Source organism: Cricetulus griseus, chromosome 2 (genome assembly GCF_003668045.3).
Source record: "Cricetulus griseus strain 17A/GY chromosome 2, alternate assembly CriGri-PICRH-1.0, whole genome shotgun sequence".
Classification (NCBI taxonomy): domain Eukaryota; kingdom Metazoa; phylum Chordata; class Mammalia; order Rodentia; family Cricetidae; genus Cricetulus; species Cricetulus griseus.
Window position 1 is genome coordinate 16,981,490 of NC_048595.1, and position 12,429 is coordinate 16,993,918.

A 12,429-nucleotide genomic window follows, 5' to 3' on the forward strand; every position below is an offset into this window, starting at 1 on the left:
ATAATGAAGGTCAAAGAGCAAAGGCAATGACCATACTATGCAAAGAAAACACAAACCTTAAAATTGTTACTGTGGCAGTGAGATGGCTGAGCAAATAAAGATACTTTCCACACAAGCCTGGCGAACTAAGTCTGATCCTCAAACCCTAGTAAGGTGGAAAGAAAGAACCAACTGCACAAAGTTGTCCTCTAATCTCCACACACATCTGCACAAATCACACACGCACAAATCACACGCACGCACGCACATTTTCTTTAAAGTAATGCTAACTACAGTCATCATTGCTTATCCATTTACAACCAAAAAAAAAATTATGATCTTTGCCTTTGGTCATCTGAAAATAAGCTTTAGCTTTTAAAAACATACAATTTATGGGTTGGAGAGACGGCTCAGAGGTTAAGAGTACTGACTGCTCTTCCAGAGGTCCTGAGTTCAATTCCCAGCAACCATGGTTGTGGAGATCTGGTGCCCTCTTCTGGCATGCTGGCAGAACATTATATACATAATAAAAAATAAAATCTTTAAAAAATATCATTAAAAAAAGAACATACAATTTTTAAGTGTAAAGGTGTCACTGTCTCCTTAAAACTGTTCAAATGGGAGTCTAATTAAATTTTTAATTTCTTGTAACTCTAATAGACAACCTAAACACTTTTTGTTTGTTTGTTTTTTTCAAGACAGGGTTTCTCTGTGGCTATGGAGGCTGTCCTGGAACTAGCTCTTGTAGACCAGGCTGGTCTCAAACTCACAGAGATCCACCTGCCTCTGCCTCCCTAGTGCTGGGATTAAAGGCATGTGCCACCAACACCAGGCCAACCTAAACACTTAACTAATGTCTAATAATGGTAATACTCCCCAAATAATGAGCAGACACCATGACTATCTAAGAAGTTACCCCTATCATCCTCACTTCCATCGTGTTGTTTATTTAAGAGACTCCTATAAGCAAGGGAAGGTATCACATGCCTGTAATGCCAGTACCTGAGACGCTAGACAACTTCAAGTCCAGCCTGATAAATATCTTTCATCAAATACTGTCCACTGTGTTCCTGACACAATGATAAATACTAAATATAGACAACGGAGACATCAAATCAGAAAAAGTCCCTGCTGTAACGGGCTACTTTTTGTTGTCTAGTTTCTCCATTTAAAAGATCAGAGAATGTTACAATAAAAACAAGCACATGGAGGACTAGGGCTGTAGATGTGGGAGGAACCCAATGAATAGGGTGCTTGCCTAGCACACAGGAACTCTTGGTTGGATCCTCAGCACTGCATAAACCTGGTGTGGAGTAAACTTGTCACCCCAGCACTCTGGCAGTATGAGCAAGAGAGAAACTTTTACAAAAGCCTAAGAGCCACTTCTTTATTATGTGTGAACCAATATGCTCAACTCTTTTCTCTGATTCTACAGCTGCACCTTCCCTTGTGGAATTCCCTCCCATTTACAATGTCTCTCATTAACTACTAAGTGTATTTTATGTGTTGAGAACAAGTAGAGTTTAGAAAGTATTGACATTACAAAATGGAGCCAAACATGATGGTTAACCCCAGCACTACAACACCTGCATGTTGTTGAGGCACACAGAACTGCCAATTGTTCAAGGCAAGGCTGGTCTACATGGAGCACTATAGCCACTAAGGATTACATGTAAGACTTTGTCTTAAAATAAACATGACCCGAGTATACTGGCACGTGCCCATGACCCCAACTCCCAAGAAGGGAGGATTGCAAGTTCAAGACTAGTCTGGGCTACATACTTAGATACCATTTCAAATAAAACGTCTTGAGTCAAGAGCACAGCACGTAACACATTCAGAATGCATGAGGCCCCAAACTCAAATTCCCAGCACATGCACATGAGCGTGTGCGCGCACACACACACAAAGGCAAAATTAAAAACAGAAGGAAAAAAAAAAAACCTGCTTCTCCCTTTAGCAGTAAGCTCTAAGACTCCTTATCTGTATTTCTTTGATTTAAGAAGTATCAAGCTGAGCTTAGTGGAACATACTTTTAATCCCAGAATGTGGCTGCAGAGGCAGGCAGATCTCTGTGAGTTCGAGGCCAACCTGGTCTATGAAGTGAGTTCCAGGACAGCCAGGGCTGTTACACAGAGAAACCCTGTCTCAAAAGACAAAACAAACAAACAAAAAAGTATTAAGATATCTATAACAAGATTTCCTTACTAATAAAGACACAAGATGCACATAGATATCACCAATATAACATTAGCCTCTTTGAAAGAAATCAAGTACTTTACACACACCACACACTAGATAACACAGTTAATAGACTGGAAAGACTTTTGGCAAAGGGATGGATACAAACACTTACCTCTGTTCCAATTCCAGGTTGCACACCCGAGTACACACTGTCTGGTGGAGGACCACCATACTTCCTCTGTCCTGTGGTTACATCCAGAGTATAACCAGTCCTCTCGAGCAAGGCCTAAACATAATTACACATCTATTATACTTGAAAATATAAACATACACAAATCAGTATATTAATCTTTTCTAAAAGTTACTATAATTTTTTTGTTTTTGGTTTTTTGTTTGGTTGTTTTTGCTTTTCCAGACATGGTTTCTCAGAGCAGCCTTGACTGTCCTGGAACCTGCTCTGTAGAGGAGACTAGCTTGGAACTCACAGAGATCCACCTGCCTCAGCCTCTAGAGTGCTGGGATTAAAGGTGTACACCATCAACACCTGGCTACTATAACATTTTATGAACTGTACTTTATGGCTAAAGGGGAGCAGCTGGAAATATAGCTCAGTTGATAAAGGTATTTGTTTAGTTAGCATGAGGCCCTGGATTCTAAGCCCCAGTATCATATAAAAACCTGGTATGGGGCCTGGCTGTGATGGTGAATGTCTTTAATCTCAGCACTCAGGAGGCAGATGGCTCTCTGTGAATTCGAGACCAGCCTGGTCTATAGAATGAGTTCTAGTACAGTCAGAGCTACAGAGAGAAGCCATGTCTCAAAAAAAAAAAAAAAAAAAAAAAGAGGAAGGAAAGAAGGAAGGAAGGAAGATGAGTGAGGGGCTAGAAAGATGGCTTAGCAATTGTAAGAGTTTAGTTCCTAGCAACCATGTGCAATCTCATAATTAACTAACTGTAACTCCAGGTCCAGGGATCCCAATATCCTCTCCTGGCATCCATGGGCTGTAGTCAGGCGCACAAACCTACACTCAGACACACACATATACATATAATTAAAAATAATAATAAAATATCAGGCTGGAGAGATGGCTCAGTAGTTAAGAGCACTGGCTGCTCTTCCAAAGGTCCTGAGTTCAATTCTCAGCAACCACATGTTGGCTCACAACCATCTGCAATGAGATCTGGTGCTGTCTTCAGGCATTCATGCAGCAGAACACTGAATACATAATAAATAAATAAATCTTAAAAAAATCTAAAAGGGGATGGCTGGAGAGATGGCTTTGAAATAAAGAGCACTTGCAGAAGACCTAAGTTTGATTCCCAGCATACATATAGTGGCTCACAACTGTCCTTAACTCATTTCATTTGTTAGTTGCATATTCTATGCAACAGCTCCAGAAACACTGAACAATTTCACAGTATGGACTAAATTTGGCAACTACCAAATAACCTCAGATTTCAAAAGAAACCTTATAATTTCTTGATTATCATCCTACCTCAATAACATTAGTTTAGAGAAGTCACAGAAAAAATGCCCTTGCCCTCAAAGAGCTTGCACTATAGATAGCATCATATGAAAGGACTATAGAACATCTTTTGTTGGCAAACAAAATATACCATCTATCAAGAAAGACAAGAGCTTTGCACATTAGGTTTTTAATTATACAGAGTAACACCAGATTGATGTGAATTAGGTTTAGTTAATCCTGGGATTCCACAGGGATGGATGTCTTGGGCCTTCCATTTTTCTACCTTTGATTCAACTATATCAAATACAACCAAATATATATATTACAAATAACATACAAATTAGCAATTGTACTGTGAGATTTTTGTTGTTTTTGTCTATCTTTGTTTTGTTTTGTTTTTTGTCAACTTGACACAACCTAAGCATATCTGGGAAGGACTTAACTGATAAAATGCCTCCATAAAACTGTCCGGCAAGTCAATGGGGGTATTTTCTTAATGAATGATTGATACAGGAGAGCTCAGCCTCCTGGGCAGGTGGCCCAAGGGTGTATAAGAAAACAAACTAGGCAAACGATGGGAAGCAAGCCAGTAAGCAGGGTTCTTCTACAGTCTCTGCATCAGTTCCTGCCTGACTTTCCTCAATGATGGACTGTGAAAGGGAAACGTATGATGAAATAAACCCTTTCCTTCCCATGTAGTTTTTAGTTAGTGTTTTATCACAATAGATACTCTTAACTAGGACAAAAATATACACATATTATTTCTTTAACATACCCATTACTAAAGGCAAATAGCCTGGTACTCAGCTATTCGGTGAATGTCAATTTTTAAACTAACCCTCAAACCAGAACTGGAGGCAGTAAAGAAAGGCTTTTATTAGGGATGAGGAAATAAACACACACCACGAGCTCACGAACATACACTAGAGATCAATTGGGGGGGGAGGGGTACTCAGGAAGCCAAAGTCTTTAAGGGCTGGGGATTTTAAGGGTCTTTCACCCCCAATTTAAGGTTGGTCAGCCAAAAAGAATTTTTATATAGTAGTTTGGAATTTTCTAAAGAATGGAACTAGTTCATTTCACAAATGGCAAGGAGGAAAATATAAAGGCACTTTACAAAGTTAGTTATACCTAATAAACATAAGGCACCTGAGTAAACAACTCCAACATTCAATACCATTCAAATTAAATCTGGAGTCCAGCCCAGAACAGGGCACTTGCTTAGCATGTGTGAGGCCCTGGGTGAGACCCCCAGGGCTGAGGTTGGGGGTAATCTCTGCAACATCAACAATACCCATTTAACTAGGTCTCTCAGGAAAAGTCTATTAGCCTTTCAAAGCAGTTTATCTAAGTAATAACAATGACTGGAGAGGGTGGATACTTTACATATGAATTCACTTAATCTTCACAACTCCAGGAGGTAAGCACAACCATTACCATTTTATAAATAAACTGAGGTCAGGGAAAATTCAAAAGAAGAAAGTCAGACTACAAAAGCTCTTTCCCAAGGACAGAAGGCTCAGGCCTTTCACTTCAGCACTCAGGAGGCTGAGGCAGGAGCACCATGAATTTGGGACCAGCCTGGGATACACAATGAGTCTCATCCCAGCTTGCGCTGCATAATGTTGCAAACAAACAAAAATATAAACAGTGCTTATAAAGAAGATAATAAACATGCCCCTGTCAGGAAGAGTCGGAATTAGAGCTCCTCATCTATACTTCAACCACCAGTCATGTTTACCTTGATCTTCGCCTCATCGGGCCCTTTCGTGGACTCCTGCACCTTGCTGCCCTGTTTCTCTCTCTGCCTGTAGGTCTTCATAACTCCACATAAAAATGCACTTTTGTTCTAAAACATGCAAGCAATTCAAAAGGTAGAATTACCAGTAATCTTTGAAGGGTCAAATACACAATTAAATTTAATATTCATTCCATTCATTCAACAAATAGTTTGATGAGTAGTCACTATGGACCAGAGGTTGGGCCAGACAGTGCCTCAGGGAGCTTACCTTCCAAACTGGGGAAAGGAAAAAAAAGTTCTTCTATTTGTTAATATTTAATTGAAGCTGAACTATTTTTCCAAGATGTCTAAAAGTATTTCTCACACTAAAATAGAATAACCAAAAAATTAGCTTTCTTTTCTTCTTTTTTTTTTTTCCTGAGACAAGTGTTTCTCCTGTGTAGCTTTGTAAACCAGACTGTCCTGGAACTCAGATCCTTAAAGGCATGTGCCACCACTGCCCGATCCCAAAAATATTTTTAATGTAAGCAATTCAAGCATATAAAACCTTAACAATAACAATAATCAAGCCATGGCTTTAAGTTTTTGAAGAAACTTACTGTATAAAAGGTGGAGGAGACTTTCGCTTTGTGCTTATGCTTCTGAAACTCTTTGACCCAGATCTTTTTCCCTTCAGTTTTTCAAAGGAGAGATAGTCACAAGCAAAAAAGACCAGTTCCCCACAGGGAAAAGAATGCCATCATAGTGCAACAGCTGCAGATCACTGCTCAGAGGCATTTGCTAGAACTGACCTTACCTGAACATGAGATAAGTCACTTTCCTTGAACTGCTGTAGCACAGACAGAGCTCCTTCTTCATTAAATTCCCTGAGAGCATCAATTGCTCTTTCATCAAGATCGACATAAGCTACCAACCCTAAAAACCAAATTGAAAAGGGTTAACATTATTGCACTAAGAGGCTAAACTCTCATAGTAAGAGCTGTTACATTCAATACTACCTCTGACAAACTACATTCTCATTTACTTATATGCATATACATAGTTATACAAATAAGATATAGCAAATACAAATACAAAAATCAAAGATAAAATGTCAACAACTATAAACATGAATTTTCACTTTAAAAAAAACTTAAGATCCTAAAATGTTTCCAACTCCCCAAACAGCAGTTAAGTTCTGAAAGTCTGATATACACACTGTACTAAAGATGCACCATTCACTTAAATTCTGGTTTATATTAGAGTGGCAAGAAATACCCTGTATTTGATAAAGATAAACATTCAAATTACAGGTTGTTGCAATTGTTTACTATAGAAGAGGTAGGAGAAAATATAAGAAGCAATTTTACTTAATTCTTTCCACTCCAAAAAGTGTCAAAGGTTTTCCCTCCTTAGCACCCAAAATAAATTAAAATGTGTTTATCCAAGCATCTACTTTGCTGCAGTCAGAATGTGGAAGGGCATAATTTTAAATTATTCTACAAATGCAAGTGCAGCTTGCTAAATCAACTCTGAATTTCAGATTTTAAGTCAGTCTTTTTCTCTTCTGAAGTAACAAGCTGAGACTTAAAATATGCTGTGGCATTCACAACACTGTCAATAACGACAATCTCTTTCAAATGTCAGTAAAAATGTTACAGATTTTTAAATAAAGTATGCAGAATATATATGCTGCATTCTACATATGTAGTCTACCTAACTACACACAGAATATCTATGTTTAAAATAACTTACTATATAAGGAATCTTTTCAGAATTGGACCAATGTAAAACAGAAATATTTGACAGATTAACAGTCCCCTCCCCAATTCCATATGAACCAACACCAAAAGTGATTCTATTTTGGTAAAGCCAAAAAGAACTTTATTTCATACAGCAAATAAACTGAAAATAAATATAATGCCACTTGGAAAGTTATTGTTAAAAAAAAAAAAAAGTTGCCATGTCATGTTTTAAAAGCTCAAAATGAGCATGGCTAAGTGACTGGAGTTTCCTTATACTTGAGTATTTCATACCACCACCCAAAGCCACAACTCAGGACAATCATCAATCCATCCTGTCAATCCAACCCTACACCCAAACCATCAGCCTCTTAGCAGTAACAAAACACTATACAGGGAGCGTCTCTAAGCAGATCTCTGCCAGTTCTCTAGGGCAGATAGAATGTCACAGAAAGTTCCTGAGAACTGGTTTTCAAATGGGACCATCACCCAGGAGTCATTTTTATAAGCCATTTTAGTATCTAAAATTAAATCTCAGTTGTGAGATTTAAAATATTTTAAGGGAAAAAAAAGCACAGCTATTTGTCTACTGTACTTAAGACACATTTCTAAGAGGAAGCAGTTCAATTCTCTCTCTCTCTCCTGATCTGGATAGGCACACAAACACAGAGGAAGAAAGTTTCCATCTATGGCCCCAGAGGAGGACACATTTATTTACGAACACCATTCCCTAAGGGTAAATATTTCTCTCCCTCTTTAAAACTTCACCACTTACAACCAACCATATTAAGATGTTCAAATTTTCGTAAGCACTTAACCATGGGACTTACACATTAAGGAAAAAAAAAAACAAAAACAAAAAACAGCTGTTACAAACCAAACACTTCCAAATTACGGAGAGATGTGTTATTTCTGTCTATTAGAAACTAGACAGGCCACAAACTCTCAAGGAGTCTGACATATGTTATCATTTCAGACAATACAGTCTAACTATTCCTCTTACTATGCCACCTAATCAGACCTAAGCTGAATTAACACTCACTTTTAAAAAGCTAAAAGTAGAAAAGTAAAAAACAAAATGATGACTGATTTAGGTTAAGGAAAAATGTAAAATTTGGTATGCTGAAACATACATTTTAATTGGTAGTAAATCTAAGACAAATTGATGTTCTGTTCTGATACAACTAAGACTGCATATTCAACACTAAGAAGGCTTCAAAATAATGAAACAGGAATATCAAGACAAACCCAATATGCCCTCAATGAAGGGAAAGTATATTCAGCTCTACACAGATCAGAAACAGTAAGCATTATTTAACCTTAAAAATCTATAAAATTCAACGTGGTTTGCCCTCACTTTCATAACCAGTCAGAAACAAGAAATGCATATTATACCTGTCTGAAATATTTCATCAAGTCTCTCTGCCACCTTCTGTGGGAGGCCTGCCTCTATCAGTGTCTTGTAGTGCTCTGTGTGAGTTACACTGGAAGTGTCCATGGGTTCCTCCTCTTCTTTTAACTGTACCGCATTACCATTCACCTGATTAGCCATTTTATTATGCTGCTGCTGGAAAAAATTCAGGAGCTATATTACATTAAGCCAGAAATAACTAGTTTGTAGGACAATGCATGATTTATCTGAACTAATTTGTACACATGCTGCTAATAACAACTATCCAGAATATTTAATGCCTTTTGTGAGCATCTGACCTAAATTTTCAATAATAATCTTGTGAAACTATAGAAAATGTACATGGAAGCATTAGATCCTTAAGCAACTTCATGTACTCTGGGTTAAAGGGCTTGAATTTACTGAAGGTACAATTGCTGAGTAACAAAAGCAGCCATTGTGTTCTGGGGAGCAGATCAACAAACCACCACAAAATCCTAAAAGCCCCTCAGCTTATAGATATCTAAAGTTTGGTTTAAAACAGAATGAACACCCACACATCACTTAATCAAGGTTTAAGAACTTTCCATTCTTTCTAGCTCTGCTTCAGAAACAACACAGGTATAAAATAAATCCATGTTGTATCCAGTTCAACGAGCTGGTGGCTTGGGTTCTCTCCAACTCACTTAAAAAAACACAACTTTCACATTAGTTTTGTGCTATGATTAATTTGCTATTCCCATTCACAGATTTAAAAGAAAAAATGACCAACTTTAAAAGCTAAGCCATTGTTTAAAGTTTACATAAAAATAAGTGAGCTATAGTTGAGGTTGCTTCATGCTTAAAAAAAATCAGGAGTATGAATTGAATTTTTCTTGTCAGTGAAAAAAAGTTGCAAAAAATACTGAAGAATGGAAAACTTCCAAAAAACTTTACAAACACTATCTAATTGGCATAAACTTCAGTCATATTTCTCAGATTAACCTACCAAAATCATTTTGTATGTTCAGCCTGTATATAATGCTGAAATGGACCAATTCCCTGAAGAGACAGTAAATCACAAAAGCATACAAGGCCAGTCTATACTACCTCAAAGTCAGGGAATTAAAGTGTGTGTTTGTGGTGAAATTATAATGCGATGAAGAATAACTGGTGGCACAATAAAGATACTGAGGCACATACTGAAATAAAGGCATGATGAAGGTGGGTCTCAAGAAAATGCCTGCTTTTCTTAGAGAAACTCAAGATAGCCAGCTAAGAAAATACAACTCACCTAAAAGCACTAGAGCCTAAAATAACCAATCACTTCCAGATTACTCATCAAACACTATGCAAATGCACCAGGTGCTGTTTCCTGACATAAAACAGCTCTTCATTTGAACATCCACTGATATTTAGTAGAAGTTAACGAGAGGAGAAAGACAGAGGACAGGGAGGCAACAGTAGAAAGGAAAATGTGAACAGTGTTACTCTGAAAATGACCTAAACAGCATGACTTCCCATCATCACAAAACTCTCCCTAGCCCTCTAATGTCTCTAGAGACGCGGACTGTAGTTAAGTCTGAATGGGCAAAGGTCAGATTCTGATGAGCTAGCAAAAAATGGAAACATCCAAAACTGGCACAAGAAACTATTAGCACATAAGATGAGCATATTTACTGATTAATACAACCTAGTACTATAAAGCAGCATTCTAAATTCCCCAATCTTTTTGTGAACATATAGTTGTGTTTTCCCATCCCCTCCCAACCACTACAGTAAGATCACCAAAACTGAAAAATTCTACCACAAGACCTTACAGCACTACACCTGTGACTACTATGTTACAGGAGAGGCAAATTAAAGGAGTTCAATGAACATCTGTTAAGGTGAAGTGTTTTCTTAAAAGTATGCGTGAAGCAAAATGACAAGTTATGTATTAAGCACAAGACAGATACTTATGACTATCATCAATATTGAAATTGTTTTACAATTTCCATCTTGTCAACTTTAACAAAAAAAAAAGGTAAAATAGATTCCAGAAAATAAAACCTTCAGAACAAGGCAAAACAAAACATAACACCTCTTCAAGCCGAATACAAAGTGCTCCTTTAAAAGACTTTTATGTTATGAGACCATTTAAAACTCATGTCAATTCAACACAATGCCACTCAGCCAAACCATATTTCTGGATGCAGCAAATATACTAACGTATCTGGAATCCTTTGACCTGAACTTTTTTTTTTTTTGCAAAAAAAAAAAAAAAAAAGAAAGAAAATTACAAAATAAAGCCATTTAAATAAAATATATAAGGGCCACTGGGAGACTTGGGAAGTCAGTACTAGATCCTCCCTGACTTTGGGCCAGCATCTCTAAAGCAAAATTTTAAGAAGGGCTTTAAAAGAACTAACGAAAGCTAACCGTTATCTCAAAGCTCGGTGGTGCCAAGCCCTTAATCACTACGACTGAGATTCCCTGACACATGCATTCTGCCATTGAAGGGCAGGTGGGGGGAAAAAAATCTCAAACAGGTAACAAGAAAGGATTGAACCTTTCAAGAACCCCTGGGCTTTCGTCTTGAAATTCTGGCCACATGGTTACTACGGTGTTAAGAAAAAGAGCTTTTCCAATGTGGAGCGCCTGTGACATTCTCCGAATTACCTAGCTCAGGCGCCGCTCGACCAAGTGTCACGGCCTGAAGTAGTCATTTTTTCCTTCAAATCTCGGCTCCAAGCATGCAGGATGAGGATCGGGTGGGAGGCACCCCCCCATACCTCGGCCCCTCGGCTCCGACTCCCACAAAGTTTGCTCCCGGCTCAGGTAACCCTGGGATTTGCACCCCGCCCTCGGCTCACCCCACCCCCTCGGGCGCGACCCGGTTATCAACACATCCCACCCGCGCCGGCCGGCGATGTGCGAGCCAGGCCTGACCGCAGGCCTAGGGGGAAGCGCCGGGGCCGGGGGGACGCCTGGAACCCTTCGCCCGGCCCGGCCGCCGCCACCGGCGGGCGGAGGCGGGAAAAGCGCCGCGAGACCGGCAGGCCGCGGGGAGGACGGCGGACCGAGGGACCGGGCGCCGGAGGGGCTGAGGATGATGAGCGAGGGAGGAGGCGCCGCGGCAGGACTCAGGCCCGCGGCTGCGCGGCCGGCCCGAGCAGAAGCCGCCCCCGGCCCATCCCCACCCCCACCCTCGGGCCTCGGAGCCAAGACCCAAACTGCAGACCCGGGCGCCGAGCGTGGGCCGGGCCGAGTCCGGTCAGACCGGGACTCCCGGCCCCTCCCCCCACGGGCCAGCGCGAGACTCACCAGGGCAGAGCGGGGGGCCGGCGGCCTGGCCCGTGAGAATCAGCGCGAGGCGCTTTGAAAACGACCAGAAATGGCGCGCGCGCCACCCCCTCCCCCCCTTCAAGCACAGAGACGCGATCCCGGCAGCACGCGGGGTCTCCCGGAACTGCTTCCAGGGACTCCGTGCGGCCGAGCAATCGGCTCCTGAGGCTGTCTGATAGACAGCTCGGCGGACCAATCAGAGAGAGGGAAAGCGGCCCCCATGCCGGTGGCTCCGCGAGCCAATCGGTGTGGCCGTCGGGCTGAGCCAATGAGGGTTCTCAGCGCCACTGGCTGAGGCGCCTCCGGGGCGGGGGCATGCACACAAAGGGGTCTGTTGGTGGGAGCCCCTGGTAGTGGCGAGGCTGCGGGGCTGCAGGCCGTGCGTGGCCGAAGCTCCTCCCTCTTCGTCTTCCACGGTTACGAGGCTGGAAAATCTAGGCCTCGCGCCGCGTGGCCGCCTCCGGAGCCCCGCCCCCCTCGGGTGCGAGCGGCCACGCTCGGCAATGGCGCTCGCTGCCACCCGGCGCGGGAGTTGCTTATCTCGAACCCTCCCTCACGCCTGGCTGGCAGGTCCCAAACACACCCTTCGCCACGCGCTGGGCTCCGCGCTACGTCGTCTTGGCTCCGGTCAAAACACAGC

The 12,429-nt window shown here is 41.2% G+C and overlaps 1 protein-coding gene across 6 annotated transcripts in view; it reads right to left on the reverse strand.

The window, feature by feature from the left end:
- The window catches only part of Hnrnpr (heterogeneous nuclear ribonucleoprotein R), a 32,953-nt gene extending 21,028 nt beyond the window's left edge, over positions 1-11,925 (reverse strand). For 2 of the 6 annotated variants that reach the window (XM_027399737.2, XM_027399735.2), the window contains exons 1-5: positions 11,769-11,922; positions 8,489-8,660; positions 6,169-6,287; positions 5,373-5,480; positions 2,336-2,449 (exon numbers count right to left, since the gene is read on the reverse strand). In XM_027399737.2, coding sequence (XP_027255538.1) covers positions 2,336-2,449; positions 5,373-5,480; positions 6,169-6,287; positions 8,489-8,645 — 498 coding nt within the window. In that variant the 5' untranslated portion in view covers positions 8,646-8,660; positions 11,769-11,922. Of the gene's footprint in view, positions 1-2,335; positions 2,450-5,372; positions 5,481-6,168; positions 6,288-8,488; positions 8,661-11,123; positions 11,249-11,768 lie in introns of those variants that run through there. The other 4 variants (XM_027399736.2, XM_035439504.1, XM_035439503.1 and 1 more) reach the window with 4 other exon arrangements.
- Between the last annotated feature and the right edge of the window lie 504 nt (positions 11,926-12,429).